Source organism: Myodes glareolus, chromosome 18, assembly GCF_982192425.1.
Source record: "Myodes glareolus chromosome 18, mMyoGla1.1, whole genome shotgun sequence".
Lineage (NCBI taxonomy): Eukaryota > Metazoa > Chordata > Mammalia > Rodentia > Cricetidae > Myodes > Myodes glareolus.
The window spans coordinates 63,967,602-63,991,525 of record NC_142043.1 but is presented as its reverse complement, the minus strand read 5'-3'; the positions used below and the strand labels follow the sequence as shown (position 1 = coordinate 63,991,525).

The following is a 23,924-nucleotide window of genomic DNA, read 5'->3' as shown; positions in this document are numbered from 1 at the left end:
CTACTTTGTAACTGTAATTTTGCTATTGTTATGCGTTGTCATGTAAATGTCTTTTGGAGATAGAGGTTTGGCAATGGGATCGTGACCCACAAGTTGAGAACCAATGCCTTAGACAATGCAGTGAAGAAACGGTCCCTGATGGAGCCTCTCTGCCCTCAGCTGCCTCATTGAAACACTGTTTCAGCAACCATGCTCTCAGACCAAGAAACACAGTTCAGGGAGCACCCCCATGACCTAGGCCCTCCCTGCTGTCTGGGCCAAGACAAAGCGCTCTCCAGTCAATGCCAACACCTGTACCAGCTCCTGGGACTTCACCTTTGGTACCAACCCTATTGGATCAAGGACACCTACCCACTAAAATCTGGTTTTATCTGCTCTTGTGTCCCACTTATACACCCGAGTCTCACCTGCACAACCGGGGCACTTCTCTGTCCCATTCTTTCTGGCAGTTAATGACTCTTCCCATGACTGGCCCCATTCATAGGGCCAATAATATCAATATTTTTTTCTCCTAGCCACCTGCCTTCTCATCTCCCTCAGAAACAGCTGCCTGAGGTCTCCAGGATGACAGTTAACCGGATGCCATTCCAGCCACACCTCTCACTGAGCAGGAGCCCACCAACTCCCAGTGTTCCCGTCTCCCATGTTGTCCCATTGCCCACAGAAAGTAGCCAGACTTGAGTTAGCGCCCCTTTATCCAAGGAGTCAAAAATGTTTGGTTGAGGGGCTTCACCTCAGCTCCTGGCATAAGCTCCCTCCCGAGGGAGTTGCCTCAGTCCAAACTCCACCTCCAAGAAAGCCTGCCAAATGGTGACCCCTCCCCAGGGAGGGTCAAGACCACTCCCACAGGCTGTTTAAACTGCCCCCCCAGAGAATGAACACGTGGTCTCTGGGTTACCCATGATCTCTGGGTTACCCGTGGTCTCTCCTCTCTCCTCCCCTCTCCATAGTTTTCCCGGGCCACCCGGCAGTATTGTCATTCATTAAACATGGACATCTTTTAATTCGGTCTGATCTGCATCAGCAGAGAGGTTTGTTGGCCAGAAGAAAAATACTTAGCACACATCAGGAAGAGGAGGCAGTCAGTGGACAGTGACCCATGTCAAAAGTGAGCACCTTGCTGAGCATTTGGTAAAAGTGAGGGGTTTAGGGAACTGTAATCAGAGATCACATGTTACTCCTATAGGGTCTGACGTCAGAGTCCACTGAGCTCTGTAAAGAGACCTGAGTGTGGAGAACCATAGCGCGGTGGATTCTGACGTCTGCATGGGCAGGTCCCTGTCATTACTGGAGAGCCCTAAGAGTGTCCAGTGGCTTGCTGCTCTCAGAGGGCATGAAAAGGTGTTAAAAACGATACCTCTAACACGTGTGCCTATGCACACCTTCACACACTGTCGCTCACACATGCACATACCAACGTATTTGCAAACATACACACTTGTGCACACACATAAGCACATGCATGGATGGTGTATATGCATACCCATGTACACACCGTGTATTCACACCCAAGCACACACACACACACACACACTCCTGCACATACTCACACACGCACATACACACTGCCATCATATATCTTCCTCGATGAAACCCAAATACAATTTGCCGGGTTTAAAAGGTTTTCTTTATTGGGAAAAATGCTGTACCTAGCCATGGCTAGGCACAGGGTCAGGATGGTTTAAGAAAACCCAGAAATCGATGGAGTCCGATTGAGACTTTCTTCTTCTGGCTTGTAGCTCCCAGGGAAGCAGCGGATGGGCAGCAGTACCTCTCAGCTCTTAGTAATGACAGTCTAGAGGTGGAAAAGGAGGAGGGGAGTAAGCATGCCAAGGGACCCCGAGCGCCTGCGCTCAGAAGTGTGGCCGGCTCTGAACCGACAGAATGGGACAAGGATGACCCCCAAGCCTCAGCGTTCTCTGAGGACCTGTTCTCCCCAAACCACGAGCGATTTCTCAGGAGGACCTGCTGACCAGTGTGTTTGGCCACACAACCAACCGCTGGGGGATGGCTCGATCAGTGAAACGCCGACTGCACGTGCCTGAGTGTCTGAGTTCGGATCCCCAGAACCCACAAAAACAGGCCGGTGTGGTGGGCGTGTCTATAACTCTCGTGTTGGGAGTGGGCGGGGTGGAGAAGATAGACAGTGCTTGGAGCTCACTGCCTCAGCGAACTCTAAAGAGAGACCCGTCTCAAAGGCTATTGCGGAGAGGGGCTAACTCTGGCCTCCATACACCTGTGAACGCACGCACATACACGGGAGGGGCTCCCAGCAGGTGGGAGTGAGTGGGAGCAGCTCATGCCAGATCCCGAGTAGGCCCCCACCTGCAACCATTTACCTTCCACAGACTGTGGGAAGAAACACCAGGGCACCTCGAAGACCAGGTTGGAGAAGCAGCACTGTCGAGAGGCACACTCCTCGGGGCTGATACCCGGGAACCCACAGTTCTTGCGGGCTGACACTTCCATGACACACTGCTCCTCTGCTGCTCACGGGAGAGAACGGCATGCAAGGCTCTGTCAGGCTGGCTGCTCACTGAGGGCCACCAGTCCCGGCTTCCCCGAGACATTGGATTTGCAGCCTCAGTGGGTCCCGAGAAGCTCCTTGGGTTGGTATCTCTCAGGACAGTAATAGCTAGGGACTGGCTGTCCTTCCCACAGGAGGACGCTAAGGTTGGGAGGTCATCACAGGTGGGAACATCTGCAGAACCGGAACCTCGGAAAAAAACCATGTCACCCTTTCCGGACTCAGTGTTCAGCTCTGTGAATTGTGAGCAGCCCACTGAACGAAGCCCAGAAGGAGGCTTGAGGACACTGATCCCGAAAGGGCCCTTGCGCATAGCCACCCACCTACCTGGTTTTCCTTTAAAGTGCACTGAACACTGGGGGCAGATTCCACCCCGTGAGTGTGTCCTAACAGCAAAGGCCGCGCCTGTGGCGGGCACACACACCGCTAGCCTCGTGCATACTGTATTCAGTGTGGCTTGGCTTGGAACACATTCCAAAAAAAGCTGCCAGAAGCCTCAACGCCCTTCTTAACGTCTGAAGTCTGTTTGCAGGGATGGTACTGCCATCTCAGCGGATGCCTTTGTTTCCCTTCGGAAGTTTCTTTAGAATTATGGTTTTAAATCTGGCAGGGTGGGGGCACTTGGGTCTGCTCACAGGCAAGTGTAGATGCAGGGCAGGGTGTGGGGTGGGGGAGGGGGAGGGGGAGGGGGAGAGGTACAGAAGAGATGCTACAGCTTCCTTTTGGTAAGCCTGGGCTAGTCTAGACAAACAGCCTGACTTCCAAGTACTTGCTCTAGACTTTGCCCAGGGTCCGGTGCTAAGCTGACAGCTGGCAAGAGGTCCCAGATCACCAAAGTTTACCTTGGTTTGGAAGTGGCTGGAAACACCAGGGGACCCCACCGACGCTGGAGTCAAAGCAACAACCATTTTCAAAGCACTCGTCGCTGGTGATGCCTGGGAAGCCACAGTTTGTTCTATTCTTCGGTGTCATCCTGGAGCACCGACAGGGAGCTATGGACAGATCCATTCACGGTTAGTCCTACCCGGGGTGCTATATGCTTGCCCCAACCTGCTCTGGGACCTCAGGGACCTTCCAAACTCTAATGTCCAAAGGAGTGACATGGAGTCTTATTTTTCCCATGGTAGAGTTGTCTGATGTCCTCCTGAGGAAACCACAGACTTTTGTTGAAACAGCTTCATTTGTTAAAAACAACAACAACAACAACAAAACAAGGCCACATAAACCTTCTCTAAAAATGATGACCTTGTGGACCGGAGCAAAGATCAAGGTAGAATGTGACCAAGATGGCCCAGGGCAGCACCAGGCTGGCACCTGTTGACATGGCCCTTCTGAATAAGGGTCGCTGGGTGCATCTCACACAGCAGCACCCAGACTGTAGGGTGCCATTTAGCTCCTTGCAAGCTGCCACCCTGCCTGTGTCCTTTGAGCGAACACATAGAAAACCCCACCTAGTACAGGTGATGGATGAACCACAGCCCATCACTCACGCGGACTCATGCGGATTCACCTCCCACCCGCGGGGTCACCCACAGGCTTCTACTTACAAGGTTTCTGGCCCTCCACCAGAGCACACAGCCCCAAGACAAGGACCACTGCCAGGAGAGGAATACCTTGAGGTCTCATGTCTACGCCACTGTTCCTGGGCAGTCTGCAGAATGCCCAGTTGCCACTGGCTGGTGTTTTATTAGCTCCTGTCTGTTTGCTCAATGGGCCCTGATAACCACCCCCCCCACCAGTGGCCCCAGCCCGCTGGATCCTTTGTGCAGAAGAGCTGACAGCGCCACGTGGAGGCCCAGAGCCACACAAGGCTTTCATGTTGGGTCAGGCTGGGCTCCACAAGCACAGCTGTCTCTGGCCTGTGGCAGGAAGCAGGGTCTTGCCAGACTACTGACGTGGGGGAATGGGCCACGTGTGCAGCTGGAGCTGAACACCCTCAGGGTCACACCCAGGAAGGGATTAGCCATGGGTTACCCTGGATAAAGTTTGTGACTATCATACAGACATCTGATTTAAAATATATATATGTATTTGGAGTAAGGCTATTGGGAAAAGAACATTACATCCAAGAGCCTTTGGGGGAGGGAGCATGGAACATCTCACAGGACTGTGGGAGGCACCTCCAGGGTTCCTAGCTTGCAATCCTGATGCAGGGCACACCCTGCCTCACCTTGTCTCCTGCCAGCCTCAAAAACTGTGCTTCATAGAGACCAGTTGGCAGGGCTCAAAGGAGTAGTCGGAACAGGCAGGTTTTTTTATCAGCCCTGAAGATGGACATTCTCTCCCATGGGACTATTTTGCATTCCCTCAGATGGTGCCCAGCACTGAGATGCCCACAGTGAGCTACCCTGAAGAAGGACTCTGTAAATTGGACACAGAGAACAGAAGCCAGGGAATCGTGGCAACGCATAAGAGAAATGGCAGGGTGACGGAGAGAGGGCCCGTGGATGTATTCCTTGAGGCTGGAGGGACCTACCTAACTGTGGGTGGTAGGCTGCAGGGTCAGGGACCACAATACGGAACCTGAAAGTCTTGGCCTCATCCCAGGCCTACATCCTCAGTGCCTGGCCTGGATCTTACCCCTCGGTCCCGAAAACCCGGCAGAAGTCACTTCTCTGTAGCACACCCCGGCCACTCTTTGTCATTCTGCTTGTTAGGTTTTGTTGTTATTGTTGTTGTTGTTGTTGTTGTTGTTGTTGTTGTTGTTGTTGTTGTTTTGTTGTCAACTGGACACAAGTCAGGGTCACCCCATGAGAGGAAACTGTGGTCCTGGGTCCTGGTTGTATAAGACAGCAGGCTGAGCAAGCCATGGGGAGCAAGCCAGTGGGCAGCCTTTCTCCACGGTCTCTGCTTCAGTTCCTGCCTCCAGGCTCACTGCTTGGACGTCCTGCCCTGACTTCCCCCAATCACTGACGGCGGTGGGATGTGTCAGCCAAGTAATCCCTTTTCTGTCCAAGTGTCTTCAGGCAACAAACTAGAACTGTCATCAAATTCGCAAGCTTATCCATCACCCATTATCCAGAACGTTCCCATTCCTTCCTCCTCTCTGGCCCACACCTAACCCGACTCCCCTGGCCCTGTTGGGACTTCTGCTGAAGTCACCTACCCTGCTCTTCTGCTCCCCTTGAGCACCCCCCCCCATGCCCGTCTAGAAGCTCGTGCTCTGCCGATAACAACTTGCATCCGTTGTGATGGAGAGGGTACCGTGTAACAATAGATGGCCGTGTCTATGGAATCAGACCATGGTCCCACCACAGAGGCTCAGAATGGTCTCAAGGCTGCAGTTTCCACTTATGCAAAAGCTGGTGTGTGTGTGTGAGGGGGTACTGGACCACATCTATGGCACCTGCCCCACTGGGGTCCCTTGACCTGTCTCCCATGTCATGAACTCATTCCCGAGGTCGCTGGTTCAAAGCTTGGGACCGTCTTAAATGACTGCTCCAGGCATGTCACACCCAGCCTCATGGCTGCTCAGCTCTGTATCTTCCGTGCCTTCTGCCAGACTCTGGCACTTTCCCCTACCCTCTCACTTAGAACTTGAACTCCACAAGGACAAAACACGGGTGTCTTTTCAGTTCCACATGTTCTCACTTCTAGCACTTTTTCTGTGGCTACCGCAGCGGTTACTCCCTCTAAACTGGAGAAGCTCAACTATCCCTCTGTCTGCACCCCTCTAGCCTGGCTTTCACGGGACTCACATCGCTCTTCTGCCCTGGATGCCTCCCACCTTGGGGTTCACACCTGCTCTAGAACTTGGTTGTGCAAACCTCAAGCTGCTGCTTCCACGCATGCTCTCAGACCAGCCATGACTCTGCAGCGAGGTGATTCCTCTCTACTCTTCTCTTTCCCCTTCATCCCCCTGCACACCTTAGGGGTGATGGTGTCTTATCTATTCAGGAATAGCAGCTCCTTGGATCAGCCAGGCATCTCCTTCTGACCACACAGAAAGGGATCCAGGCCAGCCTCTCTGGTACAAGACTCTAAAACACTGTCAAACGACAGGGAGGCAGAGGAGGGGAGCAACAAGGCAAATCCCCCAGGTCCCCTGTTTGCTTCCTGGAGGTGGGGAGGCCAAATTTGTCACAGCTCTCCAGTTAAGCTGCAGAGATGGCCAGAACCAGGGTAGCTGGGTGGGAGGAGGAAGAAAATGAAGTCCCAGAACATGAACGGGAGTCCCGTGAGTTCTTGGTCATACCCTTAACTGCCTTGATGGGAAGACCAGACAAGGCGGATATTGAAGAAGGAATGGTTGCCAGGGGCTGAACTGAGCATGTACCATGGTCCTTACAGGCTGGAATCACGTGGCATCTACCCTGCCTGAGGAAGAAGGCTATGAGCTACCCAAGGATGGGTTAGAGACACGGAGGCACACCATAGGAACAGGCTGGCCCATTCCAGAGTGGGGTTGCTCCCGGCCTATGCTAATAGAACTTGAAAGACATGTCTGAGTTAGCTCGCTATGGCTGCCAGGACAAATGACCACAGACCCAGACTTTGACGACAGACATGTGTCTCTTTAAGCTCCTGGAGGCTAGAAGCTCGAGATCAAGGTTTCAGCAAGGCCAGTAACTTGTGAGGCCCTTCTTCAACAGGAAAGAGACAATGTCTCCCTGTGTTTCACAAGGCTGTCCCTTTGTAGATTATAACTGATACAACTTTACCTTCGGCAGTCCCCCCTAATAGTCCACCTCCACATGTAGTCACATTCAGAGATCACAGAGTTCAGGGGACAGAGTTTGACCAATATGTAGCCTGACTGAGCAAAACAAAATGCAGACACAACACAGTGACTATATGATGTGTGTGCTGTTATTTGTCTCATGGCTGTGACACAGTGTCCCACAGAAGCAGCTGAAGAGAAGGAAGTTTATTTGGCTCACAGTCTCAGAGGCATTTCAAGCCCTCATCGCAAGGTCCCACAGTGGCAGGAATGTGGGCAGAGCTCCTCACACGGTGATCAAAGAGCTCAGGACGGAGCCAGAAACAGTTTAACATTGAAGGTCTGCCCCTAGAAACCCACCTCTGCCAGCTAGGCTGCAAAATCCAAAGGCTCTGTGCCCTGCACCCCCACCCACAACAATGATGCCAACTGGGGACCCAGTGTTCCAACACATGAACCTGTGAGGAACGTTTCAAACCCAAGCCCTACATTCCACCTCTGGCCTCCCATAGGCCTAAGGCCGCCACATAATGAAAAACGCGTTCAGTCCAGCTCCAAAATGTCCCCAGAGAAGAGTTCCAACACTGTCTAAAAATCCAAAGCGTCTGCCAAGACTCAAGGTCCTTAGTTATGAGCCTCTGAAAAATTAAAAGAACATCACATACTTCCAATATACAGTTCCAGAGACTTAATACTTTCATTCTAAAATGGTGAAAGGGATATAGTCAAGAAAAAGTGGGCAAAGAAAACCCTAAAACTAGCATGTGGAGCATCTTTGTGCCTGGCACCAAGGTACCTGGTGTCATCACTGGGGCTCTAATAGGATTGGGCAGCCCATCTCATGGCCTTACTACTTAAAGCACACATATGTTCTTTCTTGGCCAACAGCGCTTCTTGGTAGACAGCCCACGTCACTAACGTTTCCAACCTTGAGGTTCTCCACTGTGACTTACATTACCCTGTCACCAGCCCCCTTTATAGCCCCTTGGGGGCCTCTCTTCAGAGACACCTGCCTGGCCTCATGGGCTTTTCCCTTGTAAACTTGGAGCAAGCCTCCGCGGCCCCATGACTCTTACATGCTGTGCTTTATAATAGTGACCAAGGCATTGGTCTTCTGCCAGAATATGTAGCCATGATCTCTGGGACCATTGCTACCATGAGCCCCAAGTGCCGGCACAGCTGAACCTGGGAACTGTTTTCTAGCACGGCTCTGTCTGAGCAGCAGGGCCTGGGACTCTGCTTCAGCTACTCCCTTTGTAGGGACTCTTCTTTCTAAAGAAAGTCTTTCAGGTGGGTTTTCAGTTTCACACCCAGCAATATTTGGAAGGTGGGATCCTGCCTGTCGGTCACCTTCTCTATTGTTCCAGGGCCGAGTGGGAGGGCTTTTTGGAATGGCACTAAACTCCTTGACAATGAGATGTTTCCTCCAACCTTGTCATGCGTAAAACTTTAAATATTATTGCATTCCTTCCTTTGCCAAACTTCACATTATTCTTACCCTTTGCTTTGCTTTTTGTTCTGGACTCTTGCCATAAATTTGGGTAAAAGCATTCAGGAACAGGCACGCCATAACCTGATTATTATCTTGTCTTGAGATTTCTTCCACCAAAGAAAATTAGTCCATGCTTTTGAACTCAGATTCACTTGATTGATTAGGACAGGGGCAGAATGTGTCCAGATTCTTTAGCAGAATAGAAACAAACGAGCTCTGGATTGATTCCAATACGGTTTCTTCTCAGCTGAACTCTCACGAGCATGTCTTGGCTGTTATCATTTCTATCTATCTTCTGGCAGGGATTCTGAACTCCTGCCAGAATGTCCCTTTCGTTTCTGCTGGTGGCATCCTAGCATTTGTCTAACGTTGTCTACAAATGCCTCTACGCTGTTTTCAGACAAGTGGCCAAGGCTGTGACCCATGAGGTCAAGTTTAATCACAATACTTATCTCCATATTAAGTCTCACAGGAGTTAATCTCCCCTTTGGAGTGATAACAAATTGACAGAAGCAACCCCAGAGAGTAAATGTTAATTTTGACTCACAGTTTGAGGAAGGTTTCAGTCCATGATAGCAGAGAAGACAAATGCAATGGAGTGGGTCCATGGGCGTAAGAGTGTGTGACAGAATTCTTCAGGTGACTTCCAGACCAGGGATCAGAGGGCTCAGACTAAAATAGAAGATGCCATTGCCATATGTTCTAGAGCCTCCAAAGCCAGATGTCCATTAAGTGTCCAAACGCTTGAGCCTGTGGGAAACATTTCAGACTCAAACCATGACACTGTGTAACACAGAACATCAAAGTCTACTATACACACAATGAAGCAAGGAAATGTACCCAAAAAATACACAAATATCAGAAACTCAAATAACTTTGAAGAAGATAAATTCAAAGAAAAAAAACCCCATCAAATTCCTGGAAAACAATAATTAAGAAAATTCTTAAACTGGCCGGGAAAACCATCACATAAATAATGGCTGACTTTTTCCTGAAGCAATGAAAACTAGAAGCGATGGAACCGTGTAAAGGGCTGGACACTCCGTGAAAACATCCCTCAAAACAGAGTGTTGTTTTTTGATGTGAAGAAGAAGTTGCTCTTTGCAAATCTGTCCTCCAAGGTATTTCACAGGGAATCCAGGCCGAAGTGTCTCCACGTGGCCCGACCCAGCCCTTCTCCCAACCCTCATGCTGGGCTGGCTCAGTGATGGCACCCGCTTGACTCTGTTAGCTTTCAATATACAGCTTAAGCTTAATTGAGTCCGTAAAGTTTCTTATTTGGGTTGTACATTGTGGAAAGCCAGACTGACCCATGACTTTCTCAGAGGGACAAAGGCAACTTAAGTTCTGTGTCCTTGTCCAGGAGTCAGTGCCTCGGAGAACTCAAGGCGTTAGTTTATCTCTCTGGGTTGTGGTTATCAGTCCTAAGGCAGCTATGTCTGGGGTATCCTGTGTTGTCTTTGCCAAAGTTATTTGAATTAGCTCTCTGCTGGTCTTAACCATCCCCCCACCCCTCACCACTGCAAATAATATATAGGCTGCTGTGTTTCTTAATAAACATGCTTGGCGTAAGTCATCAACTCAGGAGGCCCCTGTTACTGCTTTTGTTTCCTGTATCTCTTGTCCTCTTTATTTCTCATCTCCCTTTGACACCTTTGCCTCCCACTTGACACCTTGCTATTCAGGGCCCTGAGTACTGTGGGTTCAGGTCAGCGAGTAATGACTTGCCATGTCGCTGCAACCAAGCAGCTGGTAAAAGCAGTTTCCAGCTGGCAGGGTTTACCCGGCTCACGGTTCCAGGTCTTGCATAAGAAGGGCCTCCCGCGTGGCATAAGTCCTAAGATCAGTGCTCAGTGTTGAAGGATTCCATGATTCCAGGTTGGATTGGGGAGTTTTGACGGCTCAGACACAAGTGCCCCTGCCTCCTTCCTCACAGGCTCTTCCCTTCAAAGGACCGGTCACCTGTCCCTACTCATCCAGAGGTAGCTGGTTGGGTCTCCAGCCCACTGCTCACCCCCAGAACAGCTTACAGACATAATCCAGGCTGTTGACAGAAATGTTGGCCATCACCCCTTGACATTGTAGAGCCTGACCCCCATTCACAGCAGCATGCACGGCTCCCCGTGTGTGCTGTGTCATTCTCTCCCTACCATGAGTGTGAGTCACAAACTCATTGTTCTCACTCCCACTTTGGGTGAAAGGTTGTCTGACCAAGCCTGTACTCTGGGAAGGGTGTCCCCTCCCTCTCCAGAGAGCTACACAGTCTTATCTTTGGGCTATCTTCAAGGATGTCTGGGGAGCAGATAACCTTGGAAGGTAGATAAGACGTCTCTCTAAAGTGTTCCCAAGGGCAGGGTTCCAACCCACGACACAGTGCATTATGTATGGGGGTGCTCCCTGAGCCTGTCCTGTCATCTTAGGGAGGTGGTTTCAGGACCAAGGGGGCATCCCAAGCATTGTGCTGTTTGTGTGCTCGTTTGACAACAAGTAGCAAAGCCTTTGCCTCCAGCCCAGGAACAGCCCGGCTCCCACGGGGCTCTCAAGACTCTGACATGCAGATCCCACCATGCTGTCTTGTCAGCATACAAGACAGCCCAGAATATTGGCTCTTCTCAGGCTGAAAGGGTTCAGGTATGCCTTCTATGCTGTCTACTAACTCCGGTGTGGGGTTCACACCCTGCCCAGTACGTGTGCACGTGAGTGTGATGGCCTTGCCTAATTGAATCTGTCTGCCGCTCAGAAAAGTCCAGCTTGCTGTTAAGGACTGAGAAAAGAGGTTAAGACACACCTATTCCTTGTCCTTAGGCCCCAGACCACAATCGGCCTGGTGGCTGTCAAAACCTTCCAGGAAACTCCCTTGCCAGGTTGATGTCGTCCTCCTTAAGTTAAACTTTCCACCAGGCTCCCGAGCAGTAAACAGTTCGACATGTGGCCCCTCTCCAGCTCCACACAGCCACGGATGTTTTCTTAAGTGAGCGCTATCACTCTCCAGCGGTCCAAATGACCCTACAAGCATGATCAAAAGCCACAACTTGACTTCAGCGCTGGTTCCTGGTCTGACCCCCAGTTCAACACTGAATAGAAGCCCAGGCTTGTGTGGGGTGTTATCTGGATTCAGTGCTCCAGAGCAGCAGGGCTCACAGACCAAGCAAGGATAGAAGCCACCAGTGTGTTGTGTCTTCCTCAGTGCCCAGTGGGAATTGAGGGGACGAAGATGTTAACAGCCCTCTCTGGGGCCCAGGTGCCTGGAAGGGAACACCTGAACCCTTAACCGTGGGATCCTCATGGGTCCTTCCCTGCCACAGGGTTGTGATCTCAAGCACTGGAGTAGAGACTCAAGTCAAAGGTCCAAGCTGGAACACGAGCTATGCTCTCAGCTGACCTCTGCCTCAGGGGTGAGGATCACAGTGAACCACAAACACCGGATTTTACTCTGGACGTTAGGGTGAGCACATGTGGCCCTAATGCTGCCTCAGTGGATCCCAGGTGAGGTGGCCACAGGCAAGGCAAAGCTGTGATCCATTCCCTTCCCCACCCCTGTCCCCGTGCTGGAGATTCTAGGGCCCATCTATGTACCAGCCAAGCTCTCCACCACTGACCGTATCACAGTCTATGTTTTAGGTTTTATTTTGAGACAAGTCTCAGCAAGTTAGTTGGTCTGGTCTTGAACTCATTCTGTAGCCCAGATTAGTTGGTCTGGTCTTGAACTCACTCTGTAGCCCAGATTAGTTGGTCTGGTCTTGAACTCACTCTGTAGCCCAGACAGGACTCGAACTCATGATTCTCCTGCCTCAGTTTCCAGAACCGCAGTGATTACTGACATGGACCACCGGGCCTGACTTTTTGCATCATTTCTGTTTTTTCTGACTCCTTCCTTCCTTCCTGCTCCTTGACATTTGGCAACTCTTAGAGATGACCAACTCACTTGCCGTCCACAAGGGTCAAGTCTTGGGAGTGTCACTCAAGCCTCACGCACGTCCCTGGGTGCCCACTCTCTACACTGATTCGTCTTCCGTTCTACAGACTTCCCATTTACAGGAGAGTTAGCCAGCATAAAATAACAGCAAACAACCGTGACACCAAACCTTTGATGAGCGTATTGATCAGGGCCCAAGGGCTTCAACATTAAATTTCCTCGAATAGCCTTGCACTGGTGATCCTCCTGCCTCAGGCTCCTGAATAGCTGTGATTTCAGTTTTGAACCACCAGGCTGGATCAGTAAGGGCTGGGTTTGTCCTCTGTGGCCCAGATCCACGATCTAAAGTCCAACCCCAGTGCCTTTGAGCTGCCTGCATTTGGAGACAGTGTCTTTTTCTCGTTTATTGTTGTTTCCAAAGCAATTTACTCATGAAACTGTCCACGGAACCAGCCACCATCTCCCACGTGTGAGAGGCTTCAAGAAGACATAAGTTCTTGGCCTTTGGTTAAGATGAAGTCTCTGGGTCTGAGCTTATTCCACCATTGGGGTTCATATTTTCTGGCATTGGAGGTGTTTTATTTTGAACAGATCTTGGGCTTTTGAAAGTCCTAGATCCTGAGAATTCTGCATGAGTTGAATTGTCTTGTCGGAGTATGAATTAACCTCCCAGGGCAGGAGTCACTCCCCTCCACCAGGACCGCTGCTGTGGTATCTATTTAATTAAAGCATGCTGTCCCACCTTCCACGCACTTAATAAAAAAGTGGTATTACAGCCATTCTTTCCAACACAGTGACTTGCGTCTAAAGGCAGAATTTCCATTGGCATATGCAGCGACACACCCGTAAGTGCAAGGTGGCCGTGACCCACAGAGCACCGGGCTTCTACTCTGAACGTTAGAGTGAGCACACATGGCCTTAATGCCACCTCAGTGGGTCCCTCGTTCTATTCATAAGCTCGGCTTCCTTACAAAGTAGGGAACAGAAGCCAAAAGAACAGAGGGGCCACGAGTACAGGGCAGAGCTCTGTCCACAAAGGATGGGTGGGCCCCAGGATCGATCCAGCTACAGAGATTAATGACAGGGTGACGTGGCGATTGCACAAGGCGCTATTAGCTCTCATCATTAATAGCTTAAACAGCCCGGTGGCACTAATTGCTGTTTAAAGTCAGAGGATCTCATTTCTGCATCCCCGAGGAGGTGGCCTGTGTGTACACAGCCATGCCACCCTGTACTTAAGGGTGTGTCGCTGCATATGCCAACGGAAACTCTGCCTTTAAGAGAGAGTCACCGTGTTGGAAAGAACGACTGTAATACCGCTTTTTTTATTAAGTGCATGGAAGGTGGGACAGCGAGGTTTAATTAACTAGATATCGCAGCAGTGGTCCTGGCAGAAGGGGAGTGACTCCTGCCATGAGAAGCTAATTCATACTCTGACAAGACAATGAGCCCAAAGAGCAACTTCACTGAAGTGGGATTTTAAAATAAAAACCATTCCCAGGGCTTTGCATTAATGTGTGCGTTTATGCCAGTAATTCGCACAGGCACAGAGCACCTTAGGGCTCTATAGATCCTAAAGAAAATCAGCTAGGCCTGGAGAGCTGGGTGAGCAATAGGAAATGCTTGCTACTCTTGCAAAAGCTCCAAATCCGGTGCCCAGGAATCCAGTGCCCAGGACCCACAGCAGACAACTTATAACCACCTGTCACTCTAGCTCCTCTTCTGGCCTCCGCGTGCGTGTGTGTGCGCGCGTGCGTGCACACACACACACACACACACACACACACACACACACGCACTAACATCTTTTAGAAAAGAATCATAAGCATTTGTATTATTCATGGTCTTCACTAAATTTAGAAAGCTATCAAGCCCACATTTACCCCTCAGATGGGACACTGGCCTGCAGTGTGACTTTAACACCATCAATCACGTTGTTTGTACAAGGAATAGGAAATTCAAAAGCAAAATCCTAACACTGTTTCTTGGGAGTAGAGACTCTCACATCAGCCTTGGAAGGAGGACTCCGCATAGCACAGGTCCCATGAGCAGGCAGACCAGGATGCAAACAGTGCATTCCAGCCTCTCAAATGAGGGTCTGTACTGAGTGTGTCCAGTCCTAAGGAATCAGAGTGTCGAATGCCATCAGCTGCTCAGCTTGCTGTGTGATTGTGCCTTTCGAAGGTGTGGTGGCTCCAGCTTAGGTCAGTTTCAGCTTCCTTTTCTGCACAAGCTCTACAGTCTAAAAAAAAAACCCCAAAGTCTTCTCCCACGTTCACCCTGAGTCTGCACCATCAGACCCTTCAAGGTGCTTGAGTGTAGGAAGCCGACACACTGGCCCTATGCAAAAGAAAACACAATCCCATCTATTTTGCAACAGCTCAGAGAAGGTCAGGCTGTAGCTCTGGACTCTTCCTCATTATCACAGAATGGCTGCCTACAACATATTATACCTTCATGCCATAGCAGCCAAAGGCAGGCTTCAGGGCTGTCCAGGGAGCCAGAGGTGGGAAATTCTTGGAAATTCTCTCTCTCTCTCTCTCTCTCTCTCTCTCTCTCTCTCTCTCTCTCTCTCTCTCTCTCCCCAACAAGGTAGAAAATTCCAAAGTTCCTTCCCCACAGCCTTCACACAGACACCCCCTTGGATCAGGACTCCCTCTAGCTGAGAGGGTTTGGAAAGGGGGTGTTTTTCCTCATTCTCCATGAGTGAGAGCTAGGTGAGAACGGAGGGGAGGTGTGGGACATGAGCACCCAGGGACCAGACCAACTGCGAGACGTCATGGGGAGCCCCTTCTCGCCACTGAAGCGTGGCTGGAGGAGACAGCACGAGGCGTACCTGCTGGCTGGGCCTTAGACGACACTGGAGCTGTCACCTCATGCACGGCTCAGCAAAATATGGGAGGTAGGGACATGGTGCAGACCCTCAGCACTTTGTCCCAGGACTGTGCCCCAAAGAAGCTGGGCAGATTATTCCCAATCTGAGGTTTATGGGATCCTACCGAAGACAGTTCACCTCTCGCCAGCAGCAGAGGCTGCGGTGACTTGAATGAGATGTCCCCCTTTTGGATGTTAGGACACTTGGTCCCTAGTTGGTGTCAGTCTTTGGGGAGGTTTAGGAGGTGGGCACAGCTTTGCTGAAGGAAGCACAACACTTGAAATTAAAAGCCTGGGGCCACTTCCGGTTTGTTCCCTCTGTTTCTCGCTTGCCTTTGAAGATGGGAGCCCCGGACACCAAGCCGGCAGCTTGCTGCTATGCCAACCTGCCGTGGTAGACACATCCCTCTGGAAACGTAAGCCCAACAAACTTTTCCTTCTATAAATTGCCTTGGTCAGACAGCAATAAAAAAGTAATTGTCAACTTGACAGGATTTAGAATCACCATGGAAACAAGTCTCTGGGCACGCCCGTGAGGAAGTTTCAAGATTAGGTTAACCAACGTGGGAAGACCTACTATAACTGTGAGAGACACCATTCTCCAGGCAAGTCCTGGACTGAATAGGAAGAAAAAAGCTGGGTGGGCAGCAGCATGCAGTCTCTCTGCTTCCTGACTGTGCGTGCTACACGACTCCTCAAGCTTGCACCCCTGTGCCTTTTCCACCATAACGGGCTGTGTGCCCCGCAACTGCTAGCCCAAACAAAGCTCTCCTTTCCTTAAGTGGCTTTTGTTAGGTGTTTTGCTAACAGCAACAAGATAAATAGCTAATGCGGACATACTAGACAGAGAAGGAGCATCTCTCTGATCCTAATGGCAAGGAATATCTCTCTGATCCTAACGGCACACGCACAATACGGAACACACGATTTCAGAGCATGGGTGCTGTCGGCTGCCAGGATCCACGAGCGCTGAGTCTGCGCATGCGCAGAAGCCTTTTCTTCTGGTTTCCCCAGAAGACGTGGTGATACTGTTGTTTAGGACACACTTCCACTGTTGCTATTTTGAGTGACAGGTGATCTCATCCGTGTAAGAGGACTATGTAGGCTGCGTGCAGTTTACCCCACCATCTCACCTAAGCGTATTGAGAGTTCACAGACTGTGTTGTCTTTGGAAGCTTCTAGAGCTTGTCTCCCAGAGACACTGAAGGATGACTGTGTGCACTTGTTAAAGGGGACAGGCTCCAGTCCCAAGTACTTCTCCTGGCTGTTCTCATTTCTGCGCTCCTCATCCTGATGTTTGACTAACATGGGGTGGGGGGCACAACACCCAGTCCTCCTTTCTTCTTTCTGGGAATCATGTACAATAAACACTTAAGAGTCCTATGGGAAGATGGACCCAGAGCCCCAGCCTCCTTAGCTGTGCTCCCTGGAGGGGGCTGGCTGCCTTCAAAAGGCTCCTTCCCTCACTCCATGAAAGCCCTTAGAACTAGTGGCCCTGTGGTCCCTCCTCCATGAGGCTACTTATCTCTCAGGGCCATACTAGGCTGGCAGTGGCATTGGCAGCTATGGATGGCATTGTGTTCCATTATTTGCACTGTGTTGAAACTAAGGTGAGAAGGGACTTGAGCTGATGTGGGATGTCCTTCTGTATATGTGTTGCCTTTATTGGTTGGTGAATAAAACTGTTTCAGCCAATGGCTTAGCAGAGTAAAGCCAGGTGGGAAATCTGAGTAGAGAAATATATATATGCCACGGACCGGCTCAGGGGAACCACTCAGACCGTGGGGAATCAGGGCGAAGGCACAGAAGAAATCAGGATACGGCGAGGAAATTGACAGACAGTCACTCTTAATGAGATATACTGCTACAAGTTTATTCTTTCAGTGTGAGGTTTTTATATCTTAATCAAACAAAGAACTTGGTAAAGGCATACATCATCAGATTATAAAATAGAAAGGATCAGCACAAAACAGTTCTACAAAGAGAATCTTTGAAGATGCTTTGGCATGGGTACAAGGACTTTTGCTCCCTCATATTCTGTTAAGTCAGCCCTTTTTTCTTGTTATTAGAGAGGCCACTGTTCTTGAGTTAGGCCATCTTTATCAGCTTACACCAGGTGGCCGGCTTGTCTGAGCTAGGTGACCTTGTGCGCCTGGGTGGGAAAGAAGAAGGCTACTATCTTTCTGAGAAAACTTTCTGCTAGGAAATTTCTAAGACATGATCTCAACTCTCCTCCCTGATGCTCAGGTGTTGTTATCAGCCTAGGTTTTCTGGCCATAAGGAAGGCTGCATAGGCCTCCTGTTGAATTGCAGTAAATGTCTATTACTGTTTTTCTGTAGAAGGCTTCTAAGGTTTTTCCTAGTAAAATTAACTCCTTTTATTCCACATCATCAAGGAATTGTCCTAATGATGATTCTGGCAATTCCCAGAACTGGCTACTTTTTTAAGGCTTTAATTAATAGTGGAGCAGAATTCAAAAATGTCCTTAGCAGTCTTGTTTGTATCCGCAACTGCCTGAAATAGTCTGATCTGTTAGCAATATGCAAGAATCACAAAGAACACACAGACAAGGGGAAAAGACAGACATATGGCTCCAAGGACAGCCAGGTCGAGTCAGTACTAATGGCGACTCAGGTAGCATTACACCACAACTGATTGCCAAGGGACCGCCTGGAACACACAGCTCCGAAAAGCACAAATCCCACTCCTGCCGGCAATATTTGCCCATCCAGTCAGCATTTCTGCTACACTGGCGAGACAGCCGTGGATGTAGCATATATATATATATATATATATATATATATATATATATATATATGAGAGAGAGAGAGAGAGAGAAAGAAAGCAGAACCAAAGAGATGCTGTGTAGCTGCCAAAGGAGGCAGACGCCAGAACCTTACCTGGTAAGTCACAGTCTTGCAGTCTTGTGATGATACAGAGATTAATAGAAGTGGGTTAGTTTAAGATGGACGAGCTAGCTAAAAATATGCCTTAGTCAAACAGTGTTGTAATTAATATAGTTTCTCTGTGATTATTCAGATCTGGGCGGCCGGGAGTGAATGTGCAATCTCTGTTTACAGAGTCTCTGTATCTTTTGACTCTTATTCTAATTTCCAGTTCATTTGTTTGCTGGGAGTGGGTTTGATGCGTGACCACACCATCCTTTCCTTAACTCATTCAGACATGTGGCTGTGGGCTCACATCCTAAGCCAGCTTCTGTTAGAGGTAGTAAAGGCATTAGTGTGGCTGCCCTCTCAGAAGCGAAGATATTGGAAAGAGACAACTATGCCCTTTCATTTGGTGTAGATTAAGAAATACACCCCCAAGAAATTGGAATTCCCCCCAGGAACCTCATGTGGGGGAAGGAAAGGCTGAAGCTGACACTAGCCAAGCCAGGGTCTTGTCTCCTTGGAGGAGATTTACAACCTGACAGACCACCTTGGAGCCCAGACAAGATGGCGGATGGAATCACACTTTGACCATATTGCTTAGCTATGTCTACTTCTTGCCCTCTATTTAAGCCTAAGCTTCCTGTCAGGGTTCCAAAGATAGACTAGGGATGGAGGGCCACTAGATCTCCTTGTTCTTCTTCCCAGTGTGGCTACACTAAATGAACCTCTTTCTTCTGCTTTTTTCGTTGTTGTGGCTTTAGCGCTCCTCCCGAGGACCAGAGACTGATCCTGGTTTGTCAGAGTTTACAATATCTCTAGTGGCATTGGAAGATGGGTCTCAGTCCTTGATCAGTCCCTCCTCCCCTGGATGTCTGAGGACCACTCATGGTGGAGCACTCATGGAGCGCTTGTGCTGGAAGCTTGTGAGGCCCCTCAGCCTCTGCCCTTGGTCTCGACACCAATGATAACCAGCAAACCTGCACCAGCTATAGGATATGTCATTTCACCCTCCCAGCTACCCAGTCCTGCCTCCTCTGGACAGTTCCAGCTAAGAGTTGGTCCATGACAAAGCGTCATCAAGCAGAATATTGCATTTGACTATCAAAGAGAGGAAAATGGCTTGTTTTTTTTTAAAAAAAAAAAATGAAGAACACAGAATAGCGTTCATGTCTTTTAATTCTCAGGCCAAATTTGAGTTCTAAAGGTCAGAGAGGTTGAACTATGTCACCAGGCCAGATCCAGCCACAGAACAGGTGTATATCCAGTGGCTGGGCCAGATGGCTTCAGTGTCCAGATATGGGTGGTGGTGCCAAGTCTTGATGTAACCAGCTCTCTCGGATGGACTCTAGAAGGCACATTCCTCTAAAGGGAGAAGAACAGACAAAGGTACTCATGAGTGATGTCTTTCTCTTTCAACAACTGTAGGAAACTTTGACTCGAAGTATTAATAGGAAATTTCTTCGTGAAACACAAACTGTCAGGACTGGGGAAATGGCTCAGTTGGCCAAGTGCTCACCTTGCAAGCAAGAGGACCTGAGTTCAATTCCCAGGTCCACATAAGACCACTGTGGTAAATGCTTATAATCCCTGTACTGAGGAGACGGAGACAGGAGGGTCCCCAAGGCTTGCTGGCTAGCCCATCTGCTTATCCCAATGAGAGATCCCATCTTAAGAAGGAAGGCAGATGGCTCCTGAGTAATAATGACATATGAGGTTGACCTCTGGCCTCCACACATGCATACATGTGTACACGTGCCCCTGTGTGCACATGGCCACTTACACAAGTGCACACAGAGAAGCTGTCTTGGGGCATTGTCTTGCCATCCCCTTCACTCCTGCTCCAATAAGCCTTCCCAAGGATGTAGTTTGGGTTCAGACAAACTGTTAAGTAAAAGCAGGTCCCTCCCTTGCCAGACTTTCAGCCCTGACCTTTCACCCATAGACCAGGATTCAGCCATGTCACAGGCATCCAGGAACCGTCAGTAACACCTAGTCTCATTTAGTCCTCCCTACTAACTAACCCCTCATCCTCTACTGCGTTGAGAAGCGACTGTACCTTCTGGAGGGTTTTCGATGGCCATAGGATGGAAGCACCATGGAAATCCCCGGATACTGTCATCAAAACAGCAACCTCTTTCCTTGCACTGTGTGGCGGTGACGCCAGGGAAGCCACAATTTTTTCTTTCCCGAGGGCTCACAGTACATGTTTCTACGGTAAAGGTAAAAAGCAGAGGAAAATTATGGGCTAGATTCCTGAAGTTGTCCACATAGCTTCCTCCTCAGAGGAAACGGGACCTGACCTACTAGTAGCCAGGTTTGAATATACAAGAGGATATGGTCCTCGTTTGCAGATGCGGGAGGACTGGACCTGGGGGACAGTTCCAGGGCCCAGCTTTGCACAGCTGCACCTGCTAGGTGATAGATGTACCGTCCACTTACTAATGTCTGCGCTTGGTCAGTGAACTGTACTCGCCTAATGAATAAGCATTTGCTGAGCGGTATGTATCCTGGCTACATGTAGGAACTGGCTGGGCAAAAGCCAGGCACTGCCTGGTGACAGAATACATAAATGAAAGCAGGGGTCCTGCTGTCTCCTTCCTTTTGTGCCAAGAAGCTGGTGAACATTCCCAAGGATGTATGTATCTTTGCTTCAGATTCGACAAACAGCCAAGTAAAAGAGGACCCCTTGCCAGACGTTCAGGTCCAACCCTCTACCCCTAGACCTGGATTCAGAGGCTAACAGCCCCATGGAGGATGTGAACCACACAGCACAATCATCCCAGAGTGTGGAGAATTAACCCCGGGGATGGTGGTAGCACTTGTGCTGGGGTGGGGAGGGGGAGCAGGTGAGGAGTGGCGGAGGACCATAAGACTGAACAAAGCAGGGACAGCTTCCCATTAGAGGAGGCTGAGCAGATGACATAGGTGTCCCAGGCACAGATCAGAGTCCAGAGGCCTGGGCGTCCATCAGAGCCCACTCCCAGGGCTGTTAGCTTGTGTGGGGATCTACTGAAGCGTTCCTGGAGAACCAGTTCCTGTCTTTCAGAATAAGAGCAGGACCTACCATCCACTTGCTGGTGGCCTGTTATAAAGTGTTATAAAGCTAAGGTGACTACTGGACAATAGAGGTCCCGGTCCTTAAGCCATGGAGAATCAGCAGCCAGGAGCAGGAGGGATGTTTCTCCTCACCTGTGGCTTCCAACTCCCTTTCTTCCCCAGCAGGATTTACAGATCTCTGTCTGGCTCACACATTTGTGGTCACAAGAGAAAATTATTGAAAGCAAGCTCCCTATAGGATTGGCACAGACAGCCACTCTATTCTATAGGATATCTTTATATATCTACAGATCTGTCTCTATGGAAACAGGGTCAAGGACACCATGTGACCCTGGTCCAGGGAATGGGGCAGAGGTAAGCAGGGAGATTGCATGACAGATGGAAGTGGGGGGCTGGAGGGAGCAAAAGCAGCAGAGAGAGGCACCCCTCGCCCTTCACCATCTACTGCAGTCTTTTCTCCCTCAGGATCACCCCTGCTGGCTCCTTGTTCCTGGCCACAGGTTGGTACCAACAGAGGGGTCTAGGTACCCCTGCCTCCCTGTTCTCCCAACGATCGGTTCCCACTCAAGAGGCACAGAAGATGCTGGAAGGTGAGCAGAGTGCCCTTAACTCTTTTCTCATGTCCATAGAAATCCTTGACTTGAAAACTGTCCTGTTCCCTCTCCCTTAATGCTGTGTCTAAGAACCAAGACCTTTACAGCCAGGGAAGCACAGCTCCCACGTGGCCACTGTCACATATCTGGGCCACTGTCACACACCTGGGCCACTGTCACACACCTGTTGTTGAAACCCACGAATCAGGCAAAGCAGCTGAGACAAAGTCACGGGTCACAAGGAGGGATGAAAGCCAGGTGGATGAAACAGGACTTCAGGAGTGAGTTGGATTCTGGAGTTGGGTGCATCCTAGGGACCCAGGGGGCCAGGATATGGATAGATCTCTAGAAGGCCCAGTCCCAAGGACTTGGGCAGGGCTACCTGCCAGGGAGAGGCTGGCAGGGGCATCTGGAAGTGATGGGCTCACTCTAAACCACACCAAATGTTGCATTTGGAGCTAAGACTCTAAGAACAATGCAACACTGACATCGACAGGGGAAGAGGGAGCTCAGTGCAGAGGCTCCATTCTCCCGACACTCTCGGAGGCCCTGGGGCCCCACTCCACTGCTCCCTACTTCCCTGCTTTGGGGAATCTTATAAACAGGGTAATGACCTTCAAGGCCCTGGGCCCAGTGTCTATGGCTGTGGCCAACAGAAAGCAAGAGGAGTCAACTTACCTTCCTGGTCCTGGGCGAGGCTGCTGAGGGCCAGCATGAGGACCACAGCGAGGACACAGGTCACCTTGTGCTCCATGCCAGCTTCACAGGAAGACCACGAGTGACCAATGAGCCTCTGCCCAAGTTCTTGGCTTTATACCTCCAGCCTATTTGCTGAGAGTGAGAAAGCATTTGCCAAAGGAGGCTCCACGCTGAGTAAGATTACAAGGTGTTTCTGAGATGTAGTCACGGGCTGAGAGTGCTGATAGAGGAAGGCCAGTCCCTCTCATGAGATACACTGGGGAGTAGCCAGTGTGTCTCCCCCGACATGGCCTTGATCCAGATCCAGGTGGTATTAGTAAAGCCCTCCTTCTGGACTAACATTGCTTCCTCAGACTCACAGCAAGAGACCGCAGGAAGGGCCTATTGCCGCAATACCCCTTCCAAGGGATCCAGGAAGAGCTTCTTCTGAGAGACTTCTGCAAGCTTTCTGGAAGAAGGAAGAAACAGCTCTAAGAAGGTCCCCAAGAACAAGGCAAATCGTCGGCAAGGGGTCACAGGCAGGACAGCCATGGGCAGGGAGACGGGGGCCAGGGGTATACATCATATCCAGTTCACTCACCCCAAGATCTCAACTTTAGTGAGGAGGACATGAAACTGGGAGTCAAAGATGGGGTGTTAGAGCCTAAGCTTAGATTCACACCCCAGAAACCGCCCCCTACCCCAGACTGAAGTGGAGCAGCCTTCATCTACAGAAGTCTCCAGACGACGCTGTGAAATAGTCTTGTTGTGCTCCACGAAATGAGTCAGGCACGGACGGTCACACAGAGACACTGCACGCTCTCACAGATCTGCAAAATATCACAGATCTGTGGAGTGGCCAAAGGCTGGACTCTGGGGCAGAGGATAGAATGATGGTTCTGAGGGCCGGGGGGTGGGGAGGAGGGGGTGTGCGGAATTGAGGCCATGCTGGTCAAAGCAGGAGAAGCCTAAGCTGAAGAGATCATTGGAGCAGTGCTTATGATAAAATTAGCATGGGAAATTCTACATCAAAACCTAAGTCTGTCTGCCGATACGTATGTTAAATAACTTGGCGTGAGCCAGCAGGATGATTCCAGTGGGTAAAGGGTTCTGCCCCCAAGCCCAATGGCCTCAGCTTCAGTTCCAGAACCCACATACTGGAGGGAGAGAGGTGACTCCTGTAAGTTGTCTTCCGACCTCACACAGGCACCGTGGCGCACGAGCAGCCCTGCAAA

General features: G+C 50.1%; 2 protein-coding genes across 3 annotated transcripts; both read right to left on the bottom strand.

Annotated features, from left to right (window-relative positions):
- Positions 1-1,604: 1,604 nt before the first annotated feature.
- Tff2 (trefoil factor 2) lies at positions 1,605-4,207 on the bottom strand. 2 transcript variants are annotated; one of them, XM_085680168.1, is made up of 4 exons: positions 4,075-4,207; positions 3,370-3,519; positions 2,298-2,486; positions 1,605-1,778 (listed from the first exon to the last, which is right to left on the bottom strand). In XM_085680168.1, the coding sequence occupies exons 1-4, from the start codon at positions 4,151-4,153 to the stop codon at positions 1,672-1,674; spliced, it is 525 nt and encodes a 174-aa protein (XP_085536294.1). In that variant the 5' UTR covers positions 4,154-4,207; the 3' UTR covers positions 1,605-1,671. The 2 variants fall into 2 exon arrangements, with proteins under 2 accessions (XP_085536294.1, XP_048307030.1); XM_048451073.2 differs by having other exon boundaries at positions 1,605-1,795; positions 2,340-2,486.
- A 15,312-nt stretch (positions 4,208-19,519) lies between these two features.
- Tff1 (trefoil factor 1) lies at positions 19,520-22,854 on the bottom strand. Its single transcript, XM_048451092.3, has 3 exons — positions 22,690-22,854; positions 20,418-20,570; positions 19,520-19,723 (listed from the first exon to the last, which is right to left on the bottom strand). The coding sequence occupies exons 1-3, from the start codon at positions 22,763-22,765 to the stop codon at positions 19,707-19,709; spliced, it is 246 nt and encodes an 81-aa protein (XP_048307049.3). The 5' UTR covers positions 22,766-22,854; the 3' UTR covers positions 19,520-19,706.
- Between the last annotated feature and the right edge of the window lie 1,070 nt (positions 22,855-23,924).